The sequence below is a fragment of the Marasmius oreades genome, chromosome 3 (genome assembly GCF_018924745.1).
Source record: "Marasmius oreades isolate 03SP1 chromosome 3, whole genome shotgun sequence".
Lineage (NCBI taxonomy): Eukaryota > Fungi > Basidiomycota > Agaricomycetes > Agaricales > Marasmiaceae > Marasmius > Marasmius oreades.
The window spans coordinates 2631469-2649034 of NC_057325.1; the positions used below are offsets into that span (position 1 = coordinate 2631469).

The 17566-nt window shown below is 47.9% G+C and overlaps 8 protein-coding genes across 8 annotated transcripts; 5 read left to right on the forward strand and 3 right to left on the reverse strand.

Moving 5' to 3' along the window:
• Nucleotides 1-46: 46 nt before the first annotated feature.
• E1B28_006171 (uncharacterized protein) lies at nt 47-495 on the reverse strand (the record flags this gene model as incomplete). The annotated part of the gene is made up of 2 exons (XM_043150802.1): nt 47-422; nt 491-495. 2 exons carry the CDS (start codon nt 493-495, stop codon nt 47-49), a joined length of 381 nt encoding a protein of 126 aa, XP_043011892.1.
• Nucleotides 496-1009: 514 nt separating this feature from the next.
• E1B28_006172 (uncharacterized protein) lies at nt 1010-2253 on the forward strand (the record flags this gene model as incomplete). Its single annotated transcript, XM_043150803.1, has 2 exons — nt 1010-1332; nt 1386-2253. The coding sequence occupies 2 exons, from the start codon at nt 1010-1012 to the stop codon at nt 2251-2253; spliced, it is 1191 nt and encodes a 396-aa protein (XP_043011893.1).
• Nucleotides 2254-4863: 2610 nt separating this feature from the next.
• On the reverse strand, nt 4864-7454 carry E1B28_006173 (uncharacterized protein). The gene is made up of 2 exons (XM_043150804.1): nt 5348-7454; nt 4864-5280 (listed from the first exon to the last, which is right to left on the reverse strand). The coding sequence occupies exon 1, from the start codon at nt 7419-7421 to the stop codon at nt 5403-5405; it is 2019 nt and encodes a 672-aa protein (XP_043011894.1). The 5' UTR covers nt 7422-7454; the 3' UTR covers nt 4864-5280; nt 5348-5402.
• A 67-nt stretch (nt 7455-7521) lies between these two features.
• On the forward strand, nt 7522-9034 carry E1B28_006174 (uncharacterized protein). The gene is made up of 4 exons (XM_043150805.1): nt 7522-7751; nt 7803-7833; nt 7892-8537; nt 8589-9034. Exons 1-4 carry the CDS (start codon nt 7621-7623, stop codon nt 8936-8938), a joined length of 1158 nt encoding a protein of 385 aa, XP_043011895.1. The 5' UTR covers nt 7522-7620; the 3' UTR covers nt 8939-9034.
• Nucleotides 9035-9243: 209 nt separating this feature from the next.
• E1B28_006175 (uncharacterized protein) lies at nt 9244-11275 on the forward strand (the record flags this gene model as incomplete). Its single annotated transcript, XM_043150806.1, has 4 exons — nt 9244-9420; nt 9474-10228; nt 10285-10641; nt 10702-11275. 4 exons carry the CDS (start codon nt 9244-9246, stop codon nt 11273-11275), a joined length of 1863 nt encoding a protein of 620 aa, XP_043011896.1.
• Nucleotides 11276-11616: 341 nt separating this feature from the next.
• E1B28_006176 (uncharacterized protein) lies at nt 11617-12919 on the forward strand (the record flags this gene model as incomplete). The annotated part of the gene is made up of 6 exons (XM_043150807.1): nt 11617-11683; nt 11737-11781; nt 11835-11908; nt 11961-12063; nt 12122-12348; nt 12404-12919. The coding sequence occupies 6 exons, from the start codon at nt 11617-11619 to the stop codon at nt 12917-12919; spliced, it is 1032 nt and encodes a 343-aa protein (XP_043011897.1).
• A 169-nt stretch (nt 12920-13088) lies between these two features.
• Nucleotides 13089-15477, forward strand: E1B28_006177 (uncharacterized protein; the record flags this gene model as incomplete). The annotated part of the gene is made up of 6 exons (XM_043150808.1): nt 13089-13184; nt 13238-13656; nt 13712-13911; nt 13960-13991; nt 14052-15365; nt 15430-15477. 6 exons carry the CDS (start codon nt 13089-13091, stop codon nt 15475-15477), a joined length of 2109 nt encoding a protein of 702 aa, XP_043011898.1.
• Nucleotides 15478-15671: 194 nt separating this feature from the next.
• E1B28_006178 (uncharacterized protein) lies at nt 15672-17556 on the reverse strand (the record flags this gene model as incomplete). Its single annotated transcript, XM_043150809.1, has 11 exons — nt 17398-17556; nt 17286-17347; nt 17150-17227; nt 16950-17088; nt 16805-16894; nt 16453-16757; nt 16332-16400; nt 16240-16279; nt 16132-16188; nt 15972-16082; nt 15672-15916 (listed from the first exon to the last, which is right to left on the reverse strand). The coding sequence occupies exons 1-11, from the start codon at nt 17525-17527 to the stop codon at nt 15672-15674; spliced, it is 1326 nt and encodes a 441-aa protein (XP_043011899.1). The 5' UTR covers nt 17528-17556.
• Nucleotides 17557-17566: the final 10 nt, after the last annotated feature.

Below are 17566 nucleotides of genomic sequence, written 5' to 3' on the forward strand. Positions count from 1 at the left end.
GGAAGTTTGGGCTCAAAGAATGGCCAGAGCAATGCACCCGTTGTATTTATATTGCTTCAAAACAAGGACTTGTCCAGAGTAGTGGTTGCTGTCGATACAGCATGGGGGCTTCGAGTGCCTTTGATTCGTTCCCGCAGGCATCGCCAACAGTCTTGACAGATGGCACGGACGGGAAGCAAAGGAGACGGAAGATATACTCGACGAAGCTGGCTGGAGCCATAAGGAAGTAAGCGTGGGTGATACGACGACCTCGGAGACGAGAAGTGATTGTTCCTTCGAGGTGGAGAGCTTCTCCAGGATAGATGGTTATTATTTGTAGACGAATAGGTCGCGATGGGACCCGTCCTCTGGCACTAGCTCCAGCGGAGACAGTAACAAAAAAAGCCATGGGAACCAAGGAACTTTGCTGTCGCACCTTGGGTCTGATTGATTGAAATGAATACAAATGCACAGTAGCTTCTTAGGGTGTGAATGAGCATGGAAAACACACCTCATTGTTAATGTCTGATGTTCTGATCGGCCATGCTAAATGGGTGTTGTAGTCACTGGGATGATTCGATCAAGTCCGGAAGCAAGCACGCCTCGAGACCACAACAGAGCTAAGTGGAATGATGTGTCAGCAAGTAGTGGCTAGGACAGACAATAGTCAATTCACTTGCCAGATGATTCACAAACAATAAACCCATATTCTACGCTTGAACCGTTCCAAGCGCTTCCAAAGCACATCCGCACAGGCGATAAAAAAGGAAAGTTTCAGTGCTTTAGGGACGGGGAAGCGACCCTGGAGAATTCGAATTCGAAGCATCAGCTGCCGTCGGAGTGAGAATTGAAGCTGCGCCACCGCCCAAACAATCGCAAATATGAAACCTTGACCCGACCTCGTTGCAAATTTTCCCACCTTCCTCATCATTCCACTCGCCTGAAACTATACAAGTCTCTTCAACATCCCTCACCATTTTTCCTCCTCCCTTAATTTCCTCCCCTTCCACCACCACCATTTTCTCCCAATATGATTCTCGTTCAGAAACCTCTCAGCATCCACCGAAGGCATCCCTCTGCACCCTCCCCGGTAGTGGTGCAGTCAACCAGAACGCCAGGTTTGCTAACCCTGTCAAAGCCTTTGCAACAACAACAACAACAACGCTTGCGATATTCGCCAAAGTCAAAGCAACCGATTCCCAGGACTCCGGCTCGGTCCCAACAACAGGAGAATGTTATTCTCAAACCCTCACCCGAGATTGCTGACAAGAAACCGGTAACAGCATCCCCAGCAGAGAAGGCTCAGGCCAGAGGAAGGCATCCATACAAGTCAAAGGAGAAGCCTACGACCAGGTAGGGATCAGCTCATATTACTCTTCCGGCCGGTTACTCATTCTAACCTGCAGGAGTAGCTCACATTCAGTGGTACGAGGACGCCGTAACAATGCCCGCCAACCTTCTCCTCCGCTTCCGGTTGCTTTGACCTCGCAGGCAGAGGCATCTCCATCCCCTTACAAATTTTCCTCCTCTAATCTCTTCGATCCCTTCATGGACGATTCACCCTCGGCTCGCCCAAAGCCCGTTCGTCTGCCCCCTACACTTGTCGCTCGGCCCTCGGGAAAGCTTGCCAAACGTAGATTACCCAACTCTACCTCCAATCCAGCGCCAACGCCTGCTTCTTCGCCTGCGAAGGCTGTCCCAGTACCTCGACGGAACAATTCGTCGAATGCCATAATGTCCCGCTCAGCACCGGGCCCGAACCATTTCCACCACCGTTCGGCGGTCAAAGGGTCGTCAGAACCCTCCGATGTGTTCCCCATTTGCGACGACGTCTCAGAGGCAGGTGACTTTACTGATAGCGAGTGCTTTGGTACCCCTCGCACGCCTACTCGCCCTCGCACATCCACTTTTCTGCATGGATTTGATGATGGCCCTCGCACAGCTCCCATAACCGCGTCGATCAAAATTTTCCCCTTTAACACAGGAAGATCCCCAACACCTGCGCCCGCCAAGAAGGGTAAGCGTCATGCACGTGTACCCAGCGAGGGTGTATTTGCTATGTCCTCGGATGAAGAAGCATCTACGGGTGGTGTTGGTTCCCCAGAGTCGAAGCCCATGAATACTTTACTCTGTCGCCGACGTCCAACGGTCTCCATGACAGAATTGGAGGAAGAGCGTGCCGCCGCCGCCGCCGCTGCTGCTGCCTACTTTGCGAGTTCTAATTTCCAAAACTCGCCGAGTCCAGAGGAACTACCCCCTCCCTCGTTTGTGTAAATCTTTCTACAGTTTCTGTGTTGCAAAAGTGTCAGGTACGTTCATTCAATCAAAGCAAACCCACCCAGCCAATCAAAATGTTTTCAGCTCCCGTTTGGCACCTTCAAAACCTTTTACCCAGCCCTCCACTAGATTCCCCTCTACATTACTTTCCTACTCCTCGTCGCCAAACCCACCGCCGAAAGAAGTGTTTTCTTAGCTTTGCTGTCAAAACTCCTCTATCATTATTCTCTATATTTTCCGGGTCTTCGAGACGTGGTCGCTTTCCGGCGATCGTTTGTATTTTTAGATCTTTTGGCGCGGTCAGGCTTTAGAGTCCCGGGGTCTTTCACTTTTTCAACACCACTATCAACTATTCGTCTATTCGGTACCGGCAACCACGCATAGGACATCTGCTCGTTCTTGAATGTCATCCGATGTTCATATTTTTCCTTTCCCCCTGCCCAACCTCCACATTTGCTGGCATGGTTGGGTTCACCTCTTCCGCTATCTCCTCAAATACGGCGACAGCTAGAATGTGAATGCCCACTTCATATCACATTCTGACGACGTCTGCACTCATTCTTTCCTTGCATCCAATCATATCTCTTCCATCTCGCACGGTTGTCTTGTTTGTTCCGGTGGGTAGCGCCATGAGTGTGGAGGCTTTGGGCTGCTCATTCCGATGTATGAAAAGGACGGGCACGGTTGTCACCCAATGACCTGTCCCTGAATTCAAAAAGCTGTAAAACGACTATAAATTATTCCAGGCACCTTCACCTCTCGTCCCTGCTACCATCTTGGGGCAGTTTCTAATTCTCGACTGCCTCGGGACGACTATCCCACATATCCATGCCTGCGCTAGTCTGTTAGAAGGCTTTACTTCTTGCAGGTGGTGGTGCCCGTGCTGTTTCTTCCTTGGATCGATCTTGGGTATGGAAGACGTCTATCGTATTCATCTATTATTCCTTCTGGTCAAACATCCCCTCTCCTCCTCCCTCACTTCATCGTTAATCGTCAATTTTCTTCGTATACTATTGTTGCGGTCATTCCGAGCAACCTATCCATATTTCTCGTATTCTCAGAACCCGTGTTCGTGGTTTTCCACCTTCATCCGCCTATTTTTATGGGCCGTTCTATTTGGATTCGTCACTGTATCAAATATCTGTTCTTGCAGCATAACTCCTCCTACCTCTCCGTTTCCTCATCAAGCTTGCTCTCCGTTGACCTTCGTTACGCAAAGTCTTAGAGGGCGGTTGTTATGCTCTGTACCATTCAACATTTTTTCCCTATCTCGTGGCGCGTTATCCTTTTTTTCTCCGCGCTGTCCGAGACGTTCAATTTCCTCACGATGTGATGCTTTCTCGTCTCTATTTCTCGTCTTTACGGTGTACTTGTTGGTTTTTTGTGAGTCATTCCGCTCTCGATGCCCCCCTTTTTCCTCATCCGTCAGTTTTTAGAATATTGCATGCACTACCCCCACAGCATACCCTACATTCCAGCCTTCATCTAAAAGCATCTTCCTTGCTTTCGATGCTCCGACGAAGACACTTCTTCACATCGCTATTCCGCAATCTTTCTCTTCTCGTCGCAATAAAAATGGACAAGAGTAGAATGTATATTACTTCTAGGTTATCTCCCTTACTCCAATTATCCGTTCATCCCACCCCTTCCTAGCTACCTCTATCCTTCCCATGATCCGCCAATCCCACTTTCCTTCCATTCGCAAACCTCCTTCATGTACATACCACAGTCGCGCTGATAACCCACTCTCCTTTACCAAGTTTTTCCGATTCTTACTACAGCCCAGATGGGATTTAACCGTTTACACTCCTTTCCTTACTTGATCAACGCAAGTATAACGTATAGATACCGAATAGTGCACGTCAGTTTAAATCAATACAGTCAATTTGTTTTCCGATTGTCGAGCCTGCTGTGAATTAGCCTTGCCTTCCTCCGATCTGGAAGCTGTACAACAGATAAATCTCCCTTACACTGCCAGATTCCATCTAAACTGCGTTCGCGACCATCAAGGACGGGAGCCGGTTGCCTTGGTATGGGAGGAATCAATAGATCATCTCGATGTTTGAGTGTTTTTGTCGACCTTTCCGTTTGACATCTCGAATGTGTCGGTGGTGGTTACTTAGCATCAGGGATGTCAAGGGTGGTGGAAGGACATGAACATGTACAACTGCACAGCCTTTTTGGACTTCATAGTAGGCGCGCGCCACGGTCGTTGCTATCCTTTGCGTTCAATTAACGAGGCCTGTCGGTTGTTTTTCCGTTCTAGAGGATGAAAAGTACTTCCTAAAGACATCGTTATCATTTTGTTTTTGCCTGAATTACATGAAGTACAGATGATATTGAATAGTAGTGATATCAGGTAAGTTATCTCTAATCTAGGTAGGCCCTCTTGAGTTCGTCGCTAATAGGTTGGTTCTCAATCTTTCCATCGTCACCAATGTCACTTGTCATTTTGCATCCTACTTTCCTCAAAGCCTCTGAAGTTTTTGCACATAAGGTAGATTTGGAGATAGGGAATTTACTGTTAAGAAAGAATACTTTGAAGGAAGTGAGCGAGGATTCGTCACTTCAGTATCCGCAGGGAGGGCGCGCTCTGTTCGACATCAAGGCAGCGACCGAATTGTATTACATATACCAAAGTGCAAGTCAAGCTGAAAAGCATGGATTCAAAAGAGTTACATATTACTCACAAACTGAGAAGGTATAGATGGGTTCTCTACTGAAGAGGGCTCTCGATTTCGTTCGTCCTCTTGTAATCAGGGCATCCTACTAAACATAATCTTATAAGTAGTAATTAGGAAGGATAATGTAGCACAGTGGAGATAAGAAGTGATAATGTCATAGGTCAACCGGTCAAATTTCAAAGGTCGCTACAGGTCACACTGTGAGTGTCCCATATGCATATCAGTACGGTTGCATCGTATGCACGATCGCATTAGCAGGCTTCGACGAAGCGGAAAGGATCGACCAGCGGGCGGTGCCACGGGGCGTCATGGTCTTCCCAGGTCGGTAAGTCCACGGGCTCTGAGCATGAGTGTTTATGAGTGTTCGATACCATAGATCAAGGCAAGGAGGGACTCGCAGAGCGCACAGGAATGCAACAGTCTTCCATTTGGTTGTGAAGATGGGGAAAGCCATTACGATGGTCAAGTCCCCACCTTTCCCTTCTTCAGTAAAACCACCCCGTTCGGAGGTATCATTTCCTTCCTGACGTCTTCGATCATTGCTGTAGTCTTCTTCAAAATAGTGTCGGACGATAGAAATGGGATGGAAGGGGCAATATTACACTGGGAGTAGGACTCCGTGATATCGGCAAACTTGTGCAAAGTCAGGGCCCGATTTAACATTCTCAGCAACGGTTTGGTGGATAGGACGACTCCAGATGGAACCGCTTTTGTGCCGTGAACAATCGCAACTGTAGGGACGGCTTCCCTCATCTTTCGAGACCTGACAGGTGATGAGAAACGACGGTAGCCAAGGGAACCAGTATCAGAGGAGGAGGGATCATTTGGAGGTGAACGACTACGATTGAGGAGAAGCTCCACCAAGCGGTCATTGTGATATTGCTCGCGTAGACTAACCTTGCCTCTCGGTAGCTTGACTCCTAAGAGATGATCAGCCCAAACAGACACCGCATCTGATCCGCCAGCGCTGGCTCTGCTAGGTATCCTTAAATCGACTATGTTCCGAAGGGCGAGATCTTCTTCAATCCTTTTTACTAGTTCCCAAACCACTACTGCATAAGTCCTGCCACTCACGTGGACACCCAGCTGTTCCGTGAAGGTTTCAAACAGAACGATGGCCCCCTCGTAATCATATGAAGTAAGAAATGAACGAAGACCAGTATTCAGGAGGGACTGAGCATCGTCGGGGCCGGGATATCGGCCACCGGTTATCTTTTCCATACTGCCAATGTGATTGATGTCGATGTAGAGGTACTGGAGCATATCTCTGAATATCAGTCGAAGAGGAATGGGTGGTCGGGGAGTTTCAGAGGAAGGGGCAAGTTGAGACCTCGAGTGGCGGTTCCGCAAAGATAGAGGTAAAACCAGTTTCCGACGGTTCGCCCATTTAGTCAACCCCCATAACCTCCTGTAAACCACAATATCCGGCCCAAGTTCGGCTATGCCCGTATCTTCGCGAGCCTTTTTTAATGCGTCATACAAAGACAATGTCTTCTGTATGTCCCGTTTGCGAGCATAATGTGATATGAGGGCGGTGAACAAACTAGAATCGATTTGAATTTCGTTCGAACGGATCTCTGTCAAGACCCGGTCGATGGTTTTTTGAGAGAGTGGATCGAAAGTAGGAAGAGATGAGATGAGAGCTGCATATGGTTGTGTAGCTCCAGGATTCGAGTCAACTTCATCAACGACGACATTAGGCTCTTCAGGTTCGTCGTCAGTCTGGCCATTGTAGGTGTCGATGACTCGGAAGGCTTCATCCACCGACCCATCCCGAACCAGCATTCCCACTAAGAGGTTGACAATGACCCTTGAAGGAACGTATCCTTCCTTTTGGCAGGAAATGAACTTGCGAATGACATGGACCATACTCTGCGGCGGTAAATCCAGAGCCTTCCAGACTCCCAAAAGCCGGATGAAGTCATCCTCTAAAAACTTCCCCTCTCTAGGTTCTTTCCTCAAGCTCCCACCTTGGAATATCCTACCCAACCCTTCGAGAGCCTGCTCTGGTCTGACCACGCCACTAGCAAGCCCAATAGCTAGCATTTGAGCGTCAGTCGTAGATGAAGCACAAAAGTCCTCTTTCAACATCCGCCGATACACTGAGGTAGCTTCTCGAAAGCGACGGTGATGAATGAGCAGAGAAATGATTTTCTCGAAGACGTCTTGACGCGTAATGGTCGCTTTCTTAAATCGATCCTCCGACAAACGATAATGTATGAAGTGTTCTGCACTGGACTGACGGCGTGTGGGTGTGTTGAGAATAAACTTCGTGATAGAGGAAAGGAGTGTGTTTATGGCGATGCCAGTGTCCTTGGACTTTTCTTCATCGCTACATAGTCCTTCGGAGGTGTCCGGCTTTCCGTTTCCGTCTTCAGCCATTTTTGGGTCCACGAAAGGCCTTGATTTTTTTCGAATCCCTCTAAGGGCCTTCGTAGAGTAATATCTGGGTAAGAAAGAAGGAGAGAAACATTTGAGCATGAGCCTACTGTACTTGTTCACAATAGCTGTGGTTTCTCTCTTTAACACGGTCACGTGCTGATATTTCGGCGTCGGACACGAGGCACAATGGACAGATGGATTGCGAACCACTTCCATGCCGCAAGCTTCGCTGTCTAGTTCCCAGTCACTCAGATCCCCTTCATCATAACCAGTCGTTTCCAGACTCGAACGGTCAATCATGGCAGAATTATCACACCCACGGATTCCAACGGTTAAATTGGACGTGCCTGTCATAACGGATTCCATTGCCGCTCGACTGGCAAAAATTCTGTTCAACCATGTGTTGTTTCTGAAAAGTCAAATTCCTTTGTATGTCCCACTCCAATATGGCTATTTTTTGTGATCGAATATGCTCTACAGACCGGTTCTCATACTACATAAACAGCGACTGGTAAGTCTGGGATTGTCTTGTCACTTCCTTCCAAGCAAATGGCGATCCATGGATTTAGACAAACACAAAAGCAGACAGGCCCAGGCTAGAGCTGCTCGATACTCTGGACATACTCTCATCACATCTCGACACTACGTTCACAGCATTATCGACCGCGTACGCCAGATGTGAAGGCGAATGTTGGAACCCGTCCGATGACACGAACATCTCACACAACGACACCAAGTCATCGCGAGCAACGTACCTTGCCATTCTCATTGGACCTAGTATATCCACCGCAAAAGCTAAAGTCATTTTAGGGGTGGACGGACTGGAGGAGAAACTTTGGGGAATGCGGGATGATTCTGTTTTACGATACGAGCGTGCGGAGGATCAGGGCGACGACCTTGAAGACGATAACGATGAAGAAAGCAGTGAGGAAGCAGAAAACAGTGGCGAAGAGGGGCCAGAAATTTCTGACTCTGACTCTGAAGATGAAGGTGAGGCCACCGAAAATGAGGGAGAAGAGGAGGAAGATATTCCACAGGCATCTCCCCAATCTTCCTCTCAGATGCAACCCCATGAACCACTGTCACACTCAGCCCAACCTCGTAAAATTCAAACGTATGCGGACTTACAGTTAATTCTTCAAAAAGCAGACCGTTTATTATCGAACACGTTAGCGAGAGCAGAGGGTGAAGGCCGAGGTATGAGCTGCGAGATGGGTGAGTCAAACTATCACTACAGCGACGCATCCTCAGGACTCTCTCGAATAGCACTGACGCAGACCAATATTCTACTCCGCGCACCACGGCGGTTCAAACACCCAGCATGGATACCGAGACAGAACATGGGGCGTGTTATGGAGCGAGTTGTCAGGGAATTCGAGGAAGCTCGAGGTGTTCAAGATACGCCAGAAGAGGTGACGACTCAGAATGGGCGAAAGAAGAAAGGAAGAACAGCTGACAAGGCGAAGGTTGAAGGAGTTTGGGTTACCTCTTCCTCGTACGGGGCGACTGATCCGTCCTCCAATAACATCACTACTGCGAACGGGAAGCACGACGAAGACGAACTGAATGAGATGATATGGTGGAGCTGGGAAAGGGAGGTTGTTGGTTTTAATTGAAATCTCGGTACATTGATCGGTATATAATACTAGGTCAGTGCTAGATGTACAACCTTCTGTACTGTAGATTGTACTGTGCTCGTTTTTCTCCTCGTCAACGGAACCCCGGAAAGCTCGGCCCGACAACCCAATAACTTCAAGTTGTTTATCTTTTTTTTTTTGTGGAGCGTTGTCAATTGACAAGGGCGAGCAGACGCCTAGCTGCTTAATCTTACAGCAGTCATTTACGCTGCTGCCAGCAGCTGGGCCGACGAAAGTCGGTTAGGATGCAAGGTCGCTTATCATCTTATCCTCACATTGCCAAGATGACAGGCTCTTCTGTGGCCTTAGGCTCTCCTGTTCCACCATTCACACCTCATGCAATCTCTGTTTCTTTACCTACATGGAGAGATAACATCGGCTACGAGGAGGGAGACAGACGAGTTGTGGACGCCATGGTCTGTGGCTATCCCAGGTTCTTCATACATCCCAGTATCAAAAAGGTATGCATATGATTCACTTTTGGCCCTTGACGTCTTTGACGTCCAAACATCAGCTGGCTGGTATCTGTGAGCAAAGGTTCGGGTTGCAAGGCGAACAATGCCTACTTTTCCCTACCCATAAAACCGCTGAACAGTGTCGTTCGTTCATCAGCAAAGTTTCCTCTCAGGAGGGGAAGCTCATCTCGACTCGCCTCATTCATCTCATGATTTGCCCAGCAGGTAAAGCAAAGAAGGGTGTGCTGGTGGACTTCAACGATTGTGGATGCAATAATGATTCAGCTTCATTGCTTGACATACACATCGTGCTCTTTCCCTCAGAGACATACCATATTGCGAAGCAGTTCTGGCAACATACCGGCAGTGGCATATCCAGTCGTTCTGCAGAACATTGTCTTTCTCTCCTTCCTGACATATCTCCCCCTCGTTCTCCCACTACTGGCACCGTGCCTCGCTACCCACAAAAAGCGTCCAATCGGCATTATTCCGTAAAAGATCGTAAGGTCACTCAAGACCCTCATTTTGGGGTCGAATCCTTGGATGGCGACTATTTGGAGGAAAGATATGGTCGTAACCTCCCTGTTGCCGCTTCGGCTAAAGCCAAACGAGCTTTGCGACGCAGGATTTCGGGGGTCCTTGTACGAGACAATGCGGCAGTCAGCCCATCGGACAACCTTATCCCAAGTACTAGGGGCATTAAGGAGCTTTCCGAGGACGACGTTTACCTTTACCCAACAGGTATGAATGCCATCTGGAATGCACACCAACTTGCACTTTCTGCTCTACGTCCCGCGAAAAGTGTCTGTTTTGGGTGGGTGCTCTCTCAATAGCTCATGTCTCTCTGGCTTCACAGACGATTCTCTGCAGATTCCCATACACTGACACCCTTAAGGTGCTACAAAAGTGGGGTCCAGGTTGTCATTTCTTTGGGCATGGCCTCGACAATGATATAGATCAGCTTGAAATATTATTGGATGCAGAGTCGAAGTCAAATCCCTCTAAACCACCCATTTTGGCTCTGTTCACAGAGTTCCCGTCCAATCCCCTCCTCCGTTCTGCAGACCTTCCTCGCCTTCGAAAGCTGGCGGATAAGTATGATTTCCTCATTGTCATCGACGAGACCATCGGAAATTTCATGAACGTGGAAGTTCTACCATTTGCCGATATGGTCGTCAGCAGTTTGACGAAGGTTTTTAGTGGGGCTTCGAACGTGATGGGTGGCAGGTGGGTGTTCTTTACGTTTATGGGTGACAGCATAGGTGCTGAACCCTTTTCATTCTCAAGCTTGGTTTTGAACCCCAGAGGTCGGCATTACGTCGCTCTTGAAGCTAAGTTACGCGATTCCTACGAAGACTGCTACTTCGACCAAGATGCTATCTTCTTGGAACGCAATTCTCGGGATTTTGACCGTCGCATCAGAGTTATAGACGTTAATGCTGAAGCCGTCTGCGACTTCCTTCTTACGCACTCCGTCGCTAAAGATTACCCAGGTGCCGTTGTCAAAGAAGTGTTCTATCCGAAATATACCACCCCTAATCATTATGAAGAACGTCGTATTGAACACAGCGGCGGTATCGTTGGTGGATACGGGGGCCTCTTTTCTATCACGTTCACTTCTAATGAGGCCTCCAAGGCGTTTTTTGACAACTTGCAGTGTCACAAAGGCCCCAGCCTGGGCACGAACTTCACATTAGCGTCGCCCTTCGCAATCCTTGCGCACTTTACCGAGTTGGACTGGGCGGCGGAATATGGCGTCGAGGCAGGTCTTGTCCGTGTCAGTGTCGGCATGGAGGAGACTTCAATTCTTCTGAAGGCTTTTGAAACTGCCCTACTGGCCGCGGAAGCCACGAGGGCCTGATTCACCTTTCCTCTTTCACCCTCTTACCACTAGAATTAGCTCCTCCAACAGGACTTTGTTTGCTCGCATTCGGATTTGTTTCCTTGATTGTATCCAACTACAACGTCCCCATTTAGATCTACATCCTCCAACAGGCCTTTTCTGTAGAATGCGCATCTACTCTGTATCCAACTACGATGTCACTTAGATCTCTTAGCATTAATATGCGTATCTTTCGCCTTTACACCAGTATCACAGTACTTCCCAAACATACTGTACATAATCCGTAAGCTAGGTTATGACTACATACCGTCATCTGTTCAGCTTGCAGTCACATCATCACCATCATCTCTTTTCTTTTCATGTCTCTAAGAGCTCCGGAGGTCCCACCGTTTCAGCTTCAACAGTTGATTCCCGACGCATTTGCTGGTACTCGAGTAACATCTATCAGTGATGCGGATTGAGATTGAAAATGACCCCAGGACTTCCTCTCCAAAGCGTCGAGATACGATGTGCTCAGGCTCATGGTGACTGTCAACGTTCCAGTAGCAAAGACATCGTCTTCAATGGCTACCTCTAGGAACAGAAATCTACTTGGGATGCTCAAATGGAGAGTTGATGAGGTTTGCGTTGCAAGCCGACGATCCCAACAAGGTGAGCTCTACGTTCGCCTATCCACGTTTTCGTGATTCCAAGTTGATTATAGATGGAATCATACACGATATTATCGCGTCAGAGTCTACCGAACGATAAGCCAATTGACGAAATTGTACTCCTTCCGAGTATTTCGCGTGCTCTAGTCCTGTCTGGTCTGTTCCCTGTAAAAAACCCGTCCTCGAAAGTCTCGTCCTCACCGTTTTCTTGTAGACAGCCAAATACATTTCTACACTCTTCCGTCCCTCGATGTCGTGGCGTACAACATCATAAAACCTATTCGACACGTACTTACTTTTGCTGTCGACCATCAACACATCATGCGACCTGCACAACCTCCATCTGGACCAATGACTCGTATTGAAGCTGTGGAATTTTCTGTCATAAAGCGAAATTCTATTCACCTTTATTCATTGCGCGAGAAACTCCTTTTTCTGAAGGTATGTTGCTCCTTTCGTTATTGCCACTGATTGACCTTCCTTTTTCCGACAATAGGAAATACCCTTACCTCAGGCAGCACGGACCCTTGCGCGACGTTCTGGACAATACCTATGTTTCGCTGATAAGGAAGCGTATAACGTGGTAGATCTGGAAACACTTCAAATGCTTCCCATCCTTCCGCTGTGTCAGGCTGAACCTATTGTCGACGTCCAGCCCTTTATCACTGTGACCGGTTCCGGAGAATTCCTTCTCATTTCTTGGACAGGGACCAGTGCATTAGGTATCTTCATCAATGGAAATGGGGAACCGGTACGTGGGACTTTGGAATGGCCGGCTCACCCCAAGTCCGTTTGCTTCGACTACCCGTATATCACCACGTTGCTCCCAAACACCACAATCGAAATACACAAGGTCGACACACAAGAGATCGTGCAAGTGGTATCAGCGCCTGCAGATGGCTCGCCGGGAAGAAATATCTTGGTTGCCTCTGCAGCTGGATATTTGGTTCCATCCACTCAGCGATCGGCGAAGATGCGTCCTGTCAGGGTTCCTTTGTCTGTAAAGTCGTAATATGAACGTCGTTTATTTTTCGTGAAAACTATTGTGACACAACACCGCACTTGTGTCACTGTAATACTGTAGTGAAGCTTGTGATTGTTTGCTCAGTCCATACCTGTCATTTCCTCGATTCTGCCCGGTTTCCAGAAATTTGTTATCATTAGCTCCACTACGAAACATCATGAAGGCCGCGGTCTCGATACTCAACCTCCCAATTGAGCTTGTGTGTCATATACTCATTTATTTGGATTCTCTGGACATTCTAGTATGCGGTCTGGTGCGTCATAAGAATAATTTGGGTTCCCACAAGTTGACCTCTTGTTTCTCTAGGTAAACAAGCAGATGAAAGAGATAATCCAGCAATCGTGCGCTCTTCAATACAAGTTAGAATTGGCGAGGCACCGTATGGTGTCGAGCCTCAAATCCTATCATGATCCACCATTAGCGACGCGTCTACGAGCTCTCCGACACAATGAAGCAGCTTGGCACACACTCGCGTCAAGAGCACGCTATCGTTCCCGATTTATGCACACAGGTGCTTTATACGAGTTTCAAAGCGGAATATTTGGCCAGAGCAAAGAAAACGAACAAAATCATACGACGCATATCGTGTTTTTCGACTTGGTCAAGATGGAGAACGGAGAACCTCATATCCATTGGATTCATCCCGTTATTGGGTTGATGGTAATCGACTTTACCATGGATCCGTCGCAAGACCTGCTTCTCCTTATATCTCTGGCCCCACCCTCGTGAGTTTCGAGTTGACGACATCCAGCTGAAAATCAATACATTATTTTTATCTAGATCCGATTACCTTTATGAAGCACATTTCAGAACCTTGTCGACCAACAAGCCTCATTCCCGAGCTTTATCAGCAACTGTTAGTTTTCTGGAGCGGCCAAACGCTTGGTCCGTCGTTGATGGAATAGTGGTTGCTCACATTTCGGGGGAGTTGACTGGCTTGCTGATCAAGGAGGCGCCGAGCGGTGGGAGCGTCCTCCAAGGTTGTTCCATTACTTTTGCTGCCACCAATTTGCTGACTTGAAGGACAGTGTTCAACTGGCAGTTTGGTCCTCACGACAGAGTATGTTCATATACTGTTCATATACAACCTACCTCGTTGATACTCATGTTTCTCTACTAGTGCCAGATAAGGCGTGTAACTGGGATAGACGACTTCAATTTTCTCTCCCAGGATAAGGTCCTCATCGTTCGCTCTGCTGGTGTCTTCGAAGTTTATCAACTCCCAGCCGATTTTTCCAAATCCGCTGTCCTGCTTGCATCGTATGCTTTTCCTGCTTTCGGCTTCTCGTTCAACAACTTTTGGTACATTTCTCTCAGCAGTCATCCCGCACCAGGATATAATCCCAATGTAGGCAGATCATCTGCCTGGGATGGACATCCGAAGAAGGCTTATGTTGGCGATCCGGAAAACAGACTCCATTGCTGCTGCATTTACACTCATACTAACTCGTCAGCCCACTCCTTCGTATTCTTTTTCCGTTCTGGTACATTTCTTAATCCACCTCCCCACTGGCAGGAGATCGGGGCAGGCCACCCATTTCCGTGGAATCCAACGATATTCACAAATGATCGTGACCCGCAGTTATTATACGATGTTGTACCTCCTCCCTCTTTCCCGACTGTGGTATCTTCCTTGACCTCCGAAATTGAACCCACCCCGGCCTTTCCTTTATCGACATCAAGGCCACCTTCGCCTCTTTCCTTCCTGTTGCCCGAATCCCCCACCTCTGAGCTGCCAGATCTCATCTCTCTTCCAGAATTCTCGCAAAGTTCCCAATCCTTTTTGTTTCATGAAGCTGCTTCATCCTCTCCACAACATTTAACTCCTTCATTTCGACGGAGCGTCTACGAGCCATCAGAGCCGATTCCTTGGAAGGTGTGGGGGCCGCAGAGTACACGGTGGTTCCGGCAACACTTTTCAAAGGATTGGCATCATGCCACTTATGGGTTGAGGACCGCAGAGTTAGTGGCGAACCCTAACTCTGTGGACGATCCGACTGTCGTGTTTGTCCAACAGGGGACTCTTCACGTTATAAGCGATGGAGACGATGACTGGAATGGTTTCGAACAGAATGAAGCTGAGGACTGGGAACTGCCGAAACACGATATGCCCAATATTTTTGAACCGGAAAATGAGGCTTCCTCCCGGACGCAAGAGCAACCTCGAAACAGGAAGTATCTTCGTGTGAAGAACTTTAATCCTTATGTCATTTCTCAAATGATGGAAGAGATGTCCATGGTTGACGGTGAAGACAATGTGAAGCTCGGTAATGGCTTGACGTATCGTGTGGTTACGAAACCCTCAGTGACCAAAGGAGAGGACGTATTCAGGGAGGATATCGTCAGCCATTTACCCTATGTGGAAGTGACAAGTAATGAACAATTCGACGCCTCCGATGTGATGGTCGACGATGAGCGTTTATTGATCATAAAGGTGTGTCTCACCGTCTAATACCCACAAACTCTGGAATGTGTGTTGATGTCCACAATCACCTCAGCGAGGAAGGAGAGGAAGGTTGAAGTCTGTTCAAGTATTAAGTCTGTAGAGTATGAAGGGCTATCTGTATAATTTACATTCCTCGTATGTATTGTACATGTACATGTAGGTATTTATTATCTCATACTTTACTTGAGGTTATCGGCCCGCTCCATTCTGGTCCCCAGGTCGGAAAGACAAAGCTCGACGCAACGACAATACCAATACATAAAAATCATCCACGAGCTACACAGTACCACATCCTCACGTTTTGAAGCCCGGTGATGTTGATGAGTCCAAGCCAGGGACGGATGTACGAGTGCTCTGAATTTTGGGCTGGTTGATAGAGATTTTGACCCCACTGGCCCTGCTGCTAGATCTTGACCGAGCAAATTCGATTCTGTCTGACCTTGATGATTGAGAGGACACAGATGAAGCTCTGCGGTGTCGCTGCATCCGAGTGGGGTCAACATCTTGCACGTTCGCTAATCTTGCAAAGAGTGACAGAACTATCAGGGACAAAGGCATGAGAACAATCATAATTCCCTGATCAACGCCACGTACTATCAACTATGGAAACGATTCCACTTAGATTCCCGGCAGATAATGACGATACGATGGGGGAGCACGACTCGGGCGATGATTCGTGCATGACAAAAACCCGGTGGGCGTTCGCTGTTGGTACAGGTTATATTAAATTCAACTATCAATACAATAGGCTCACTGGCTAAAATCTTCTGTATGGTATAGAGAAGAGTGCTATTCGGGCTGACAGAGTAAACTGCACGGTAAAGTAAGTGACACGAGGATTATTTTTGACCCACACACATACCGGGAAATTTATCAACGCCGTCGGTGGAGCCATCCGGATCCTATTTAGTATCGTGATAAGTACCTACAAGACTAAAGAGACAAAACGTCGACCTTGATGTAGGAAATGAACTGATGCAAAGGTGCATGCAAGATCTGATTACCCTGAGAAGGTACTACAATCTGAACATGCTTGAGGACATTCCAGCGGGAGGAAAATGTATTGTGAAGGTACCTTTGCGATGTCTGTGACACTAACGGCGCTAAGAAGGGTTCCAACGTCGTCGTCAAGAATTGCAATACTGCTCACTCCTTCGTCACTCATCAGGCGCATCGCTTCTAGAACAGTGGATTTCGAGGTTGTTGCCACAACGGAAGAGAAGATATTGAGCAACGGAAACGAGAGATTTCGGAGAGAGTTAGATATAAACAATCGAAGAGATGGGGTTTCCTCTGCAAAAGCAGCAAACCACGATAGTAGTCGACGGTCAGAGACAAATCCGTCATAGTTCGTTGAAGGTGGAGATGATCTGATGACCACTACTGGAGATGAGAAATGTTGCTGCTTTCTCGAATCTGTGACAGACCTCGATGAGTCCCTTTGGCAAATATCTCCAATAAAGATATGATCGTCGCGTCGTGGGGTAAGACTTTGAGGGGGTTCTTCTCGGAAAGATCTTGAAAAGCATATCATGAAAATTGCACACTAGGTCCAGAAGCATTAGTACTGACTGCTGACGATGTATACTGGCACATCTCCAGCCTTTGCAGCTTTGAAGATATCTTCAACGCGGGGATTGTCGTGAAGGTTTTCTGGACCAAACCTGTGTTTCGTCGCGGCGAGTGTCAAGAAAGCGTTCACGTCTGCATACTGTTGAAGTGGTTGTAATAGACTGATCGAAGGGAAACAGATACTACCGCTTTGGACTCACGTCAAAGAGTCCGGAAAGTTCATGGATCTCCTGATTTGCTTGTATCGCAAGGCAAGGAATATCTTCCGAGAGAAGTTTCTAGCATTCCGAAGGTTTAACGCCATACTTTGATTGCGAATGCCGCATATTCACTAACGTCGCAAGCGTCCTCTACACTGATTTCTGCACTAACGGTGACAATACGGGAGTCGATAATATCTTGAATGCGATGAGCGAGAAGGAGGGGATCGTCAAAGCGATAGACGCACCCCTGGCAAAGACTTCATTCCATCTGGCAGTCCACACCTCTGATTCCGGTGGTAAGACCGCACTCGACGCGGATATTGAATCTACCTGTGACTGGGTAAACGACTGAGAGAGCCTCCTCGTTTGCGACATGAACGTTCCAGCCTTGCAAGGAAGCCGAAGCACAAGAAA

Excerpts from the sequence above, each read along its gene's own strand:
- E1B28_006173 (XM_043150804.1), bottom strand. The coding sequence starts at position 7,421 with ATGCTCAAATGTTTCTCTCCTTCTTTCTTACCCAGATATTACTCTACG.
- E1B28_006174 (XM_043150805.1), top strand. The coding sequence starts at position 7,621 with ATGGCAGAATTATCACACCCACGGATTCCAACGGTTAAATTGGACGTG. Across the intron at positions 7,752-7,802 it reads CTGAAAAGTCAAATTCCTTT|ACCGGTTCTCATACTACATA; the intron begins GTATGTCCCACT and ends TATGCTCTACAG. Across the intron at positions 7,834-7,891 it reads TACTACATAAACAGCGACTG|ACAAACACAAAAGCAGACAG; the intron begins GTAAGTCTGGGA and ends CCATGGATTTAG.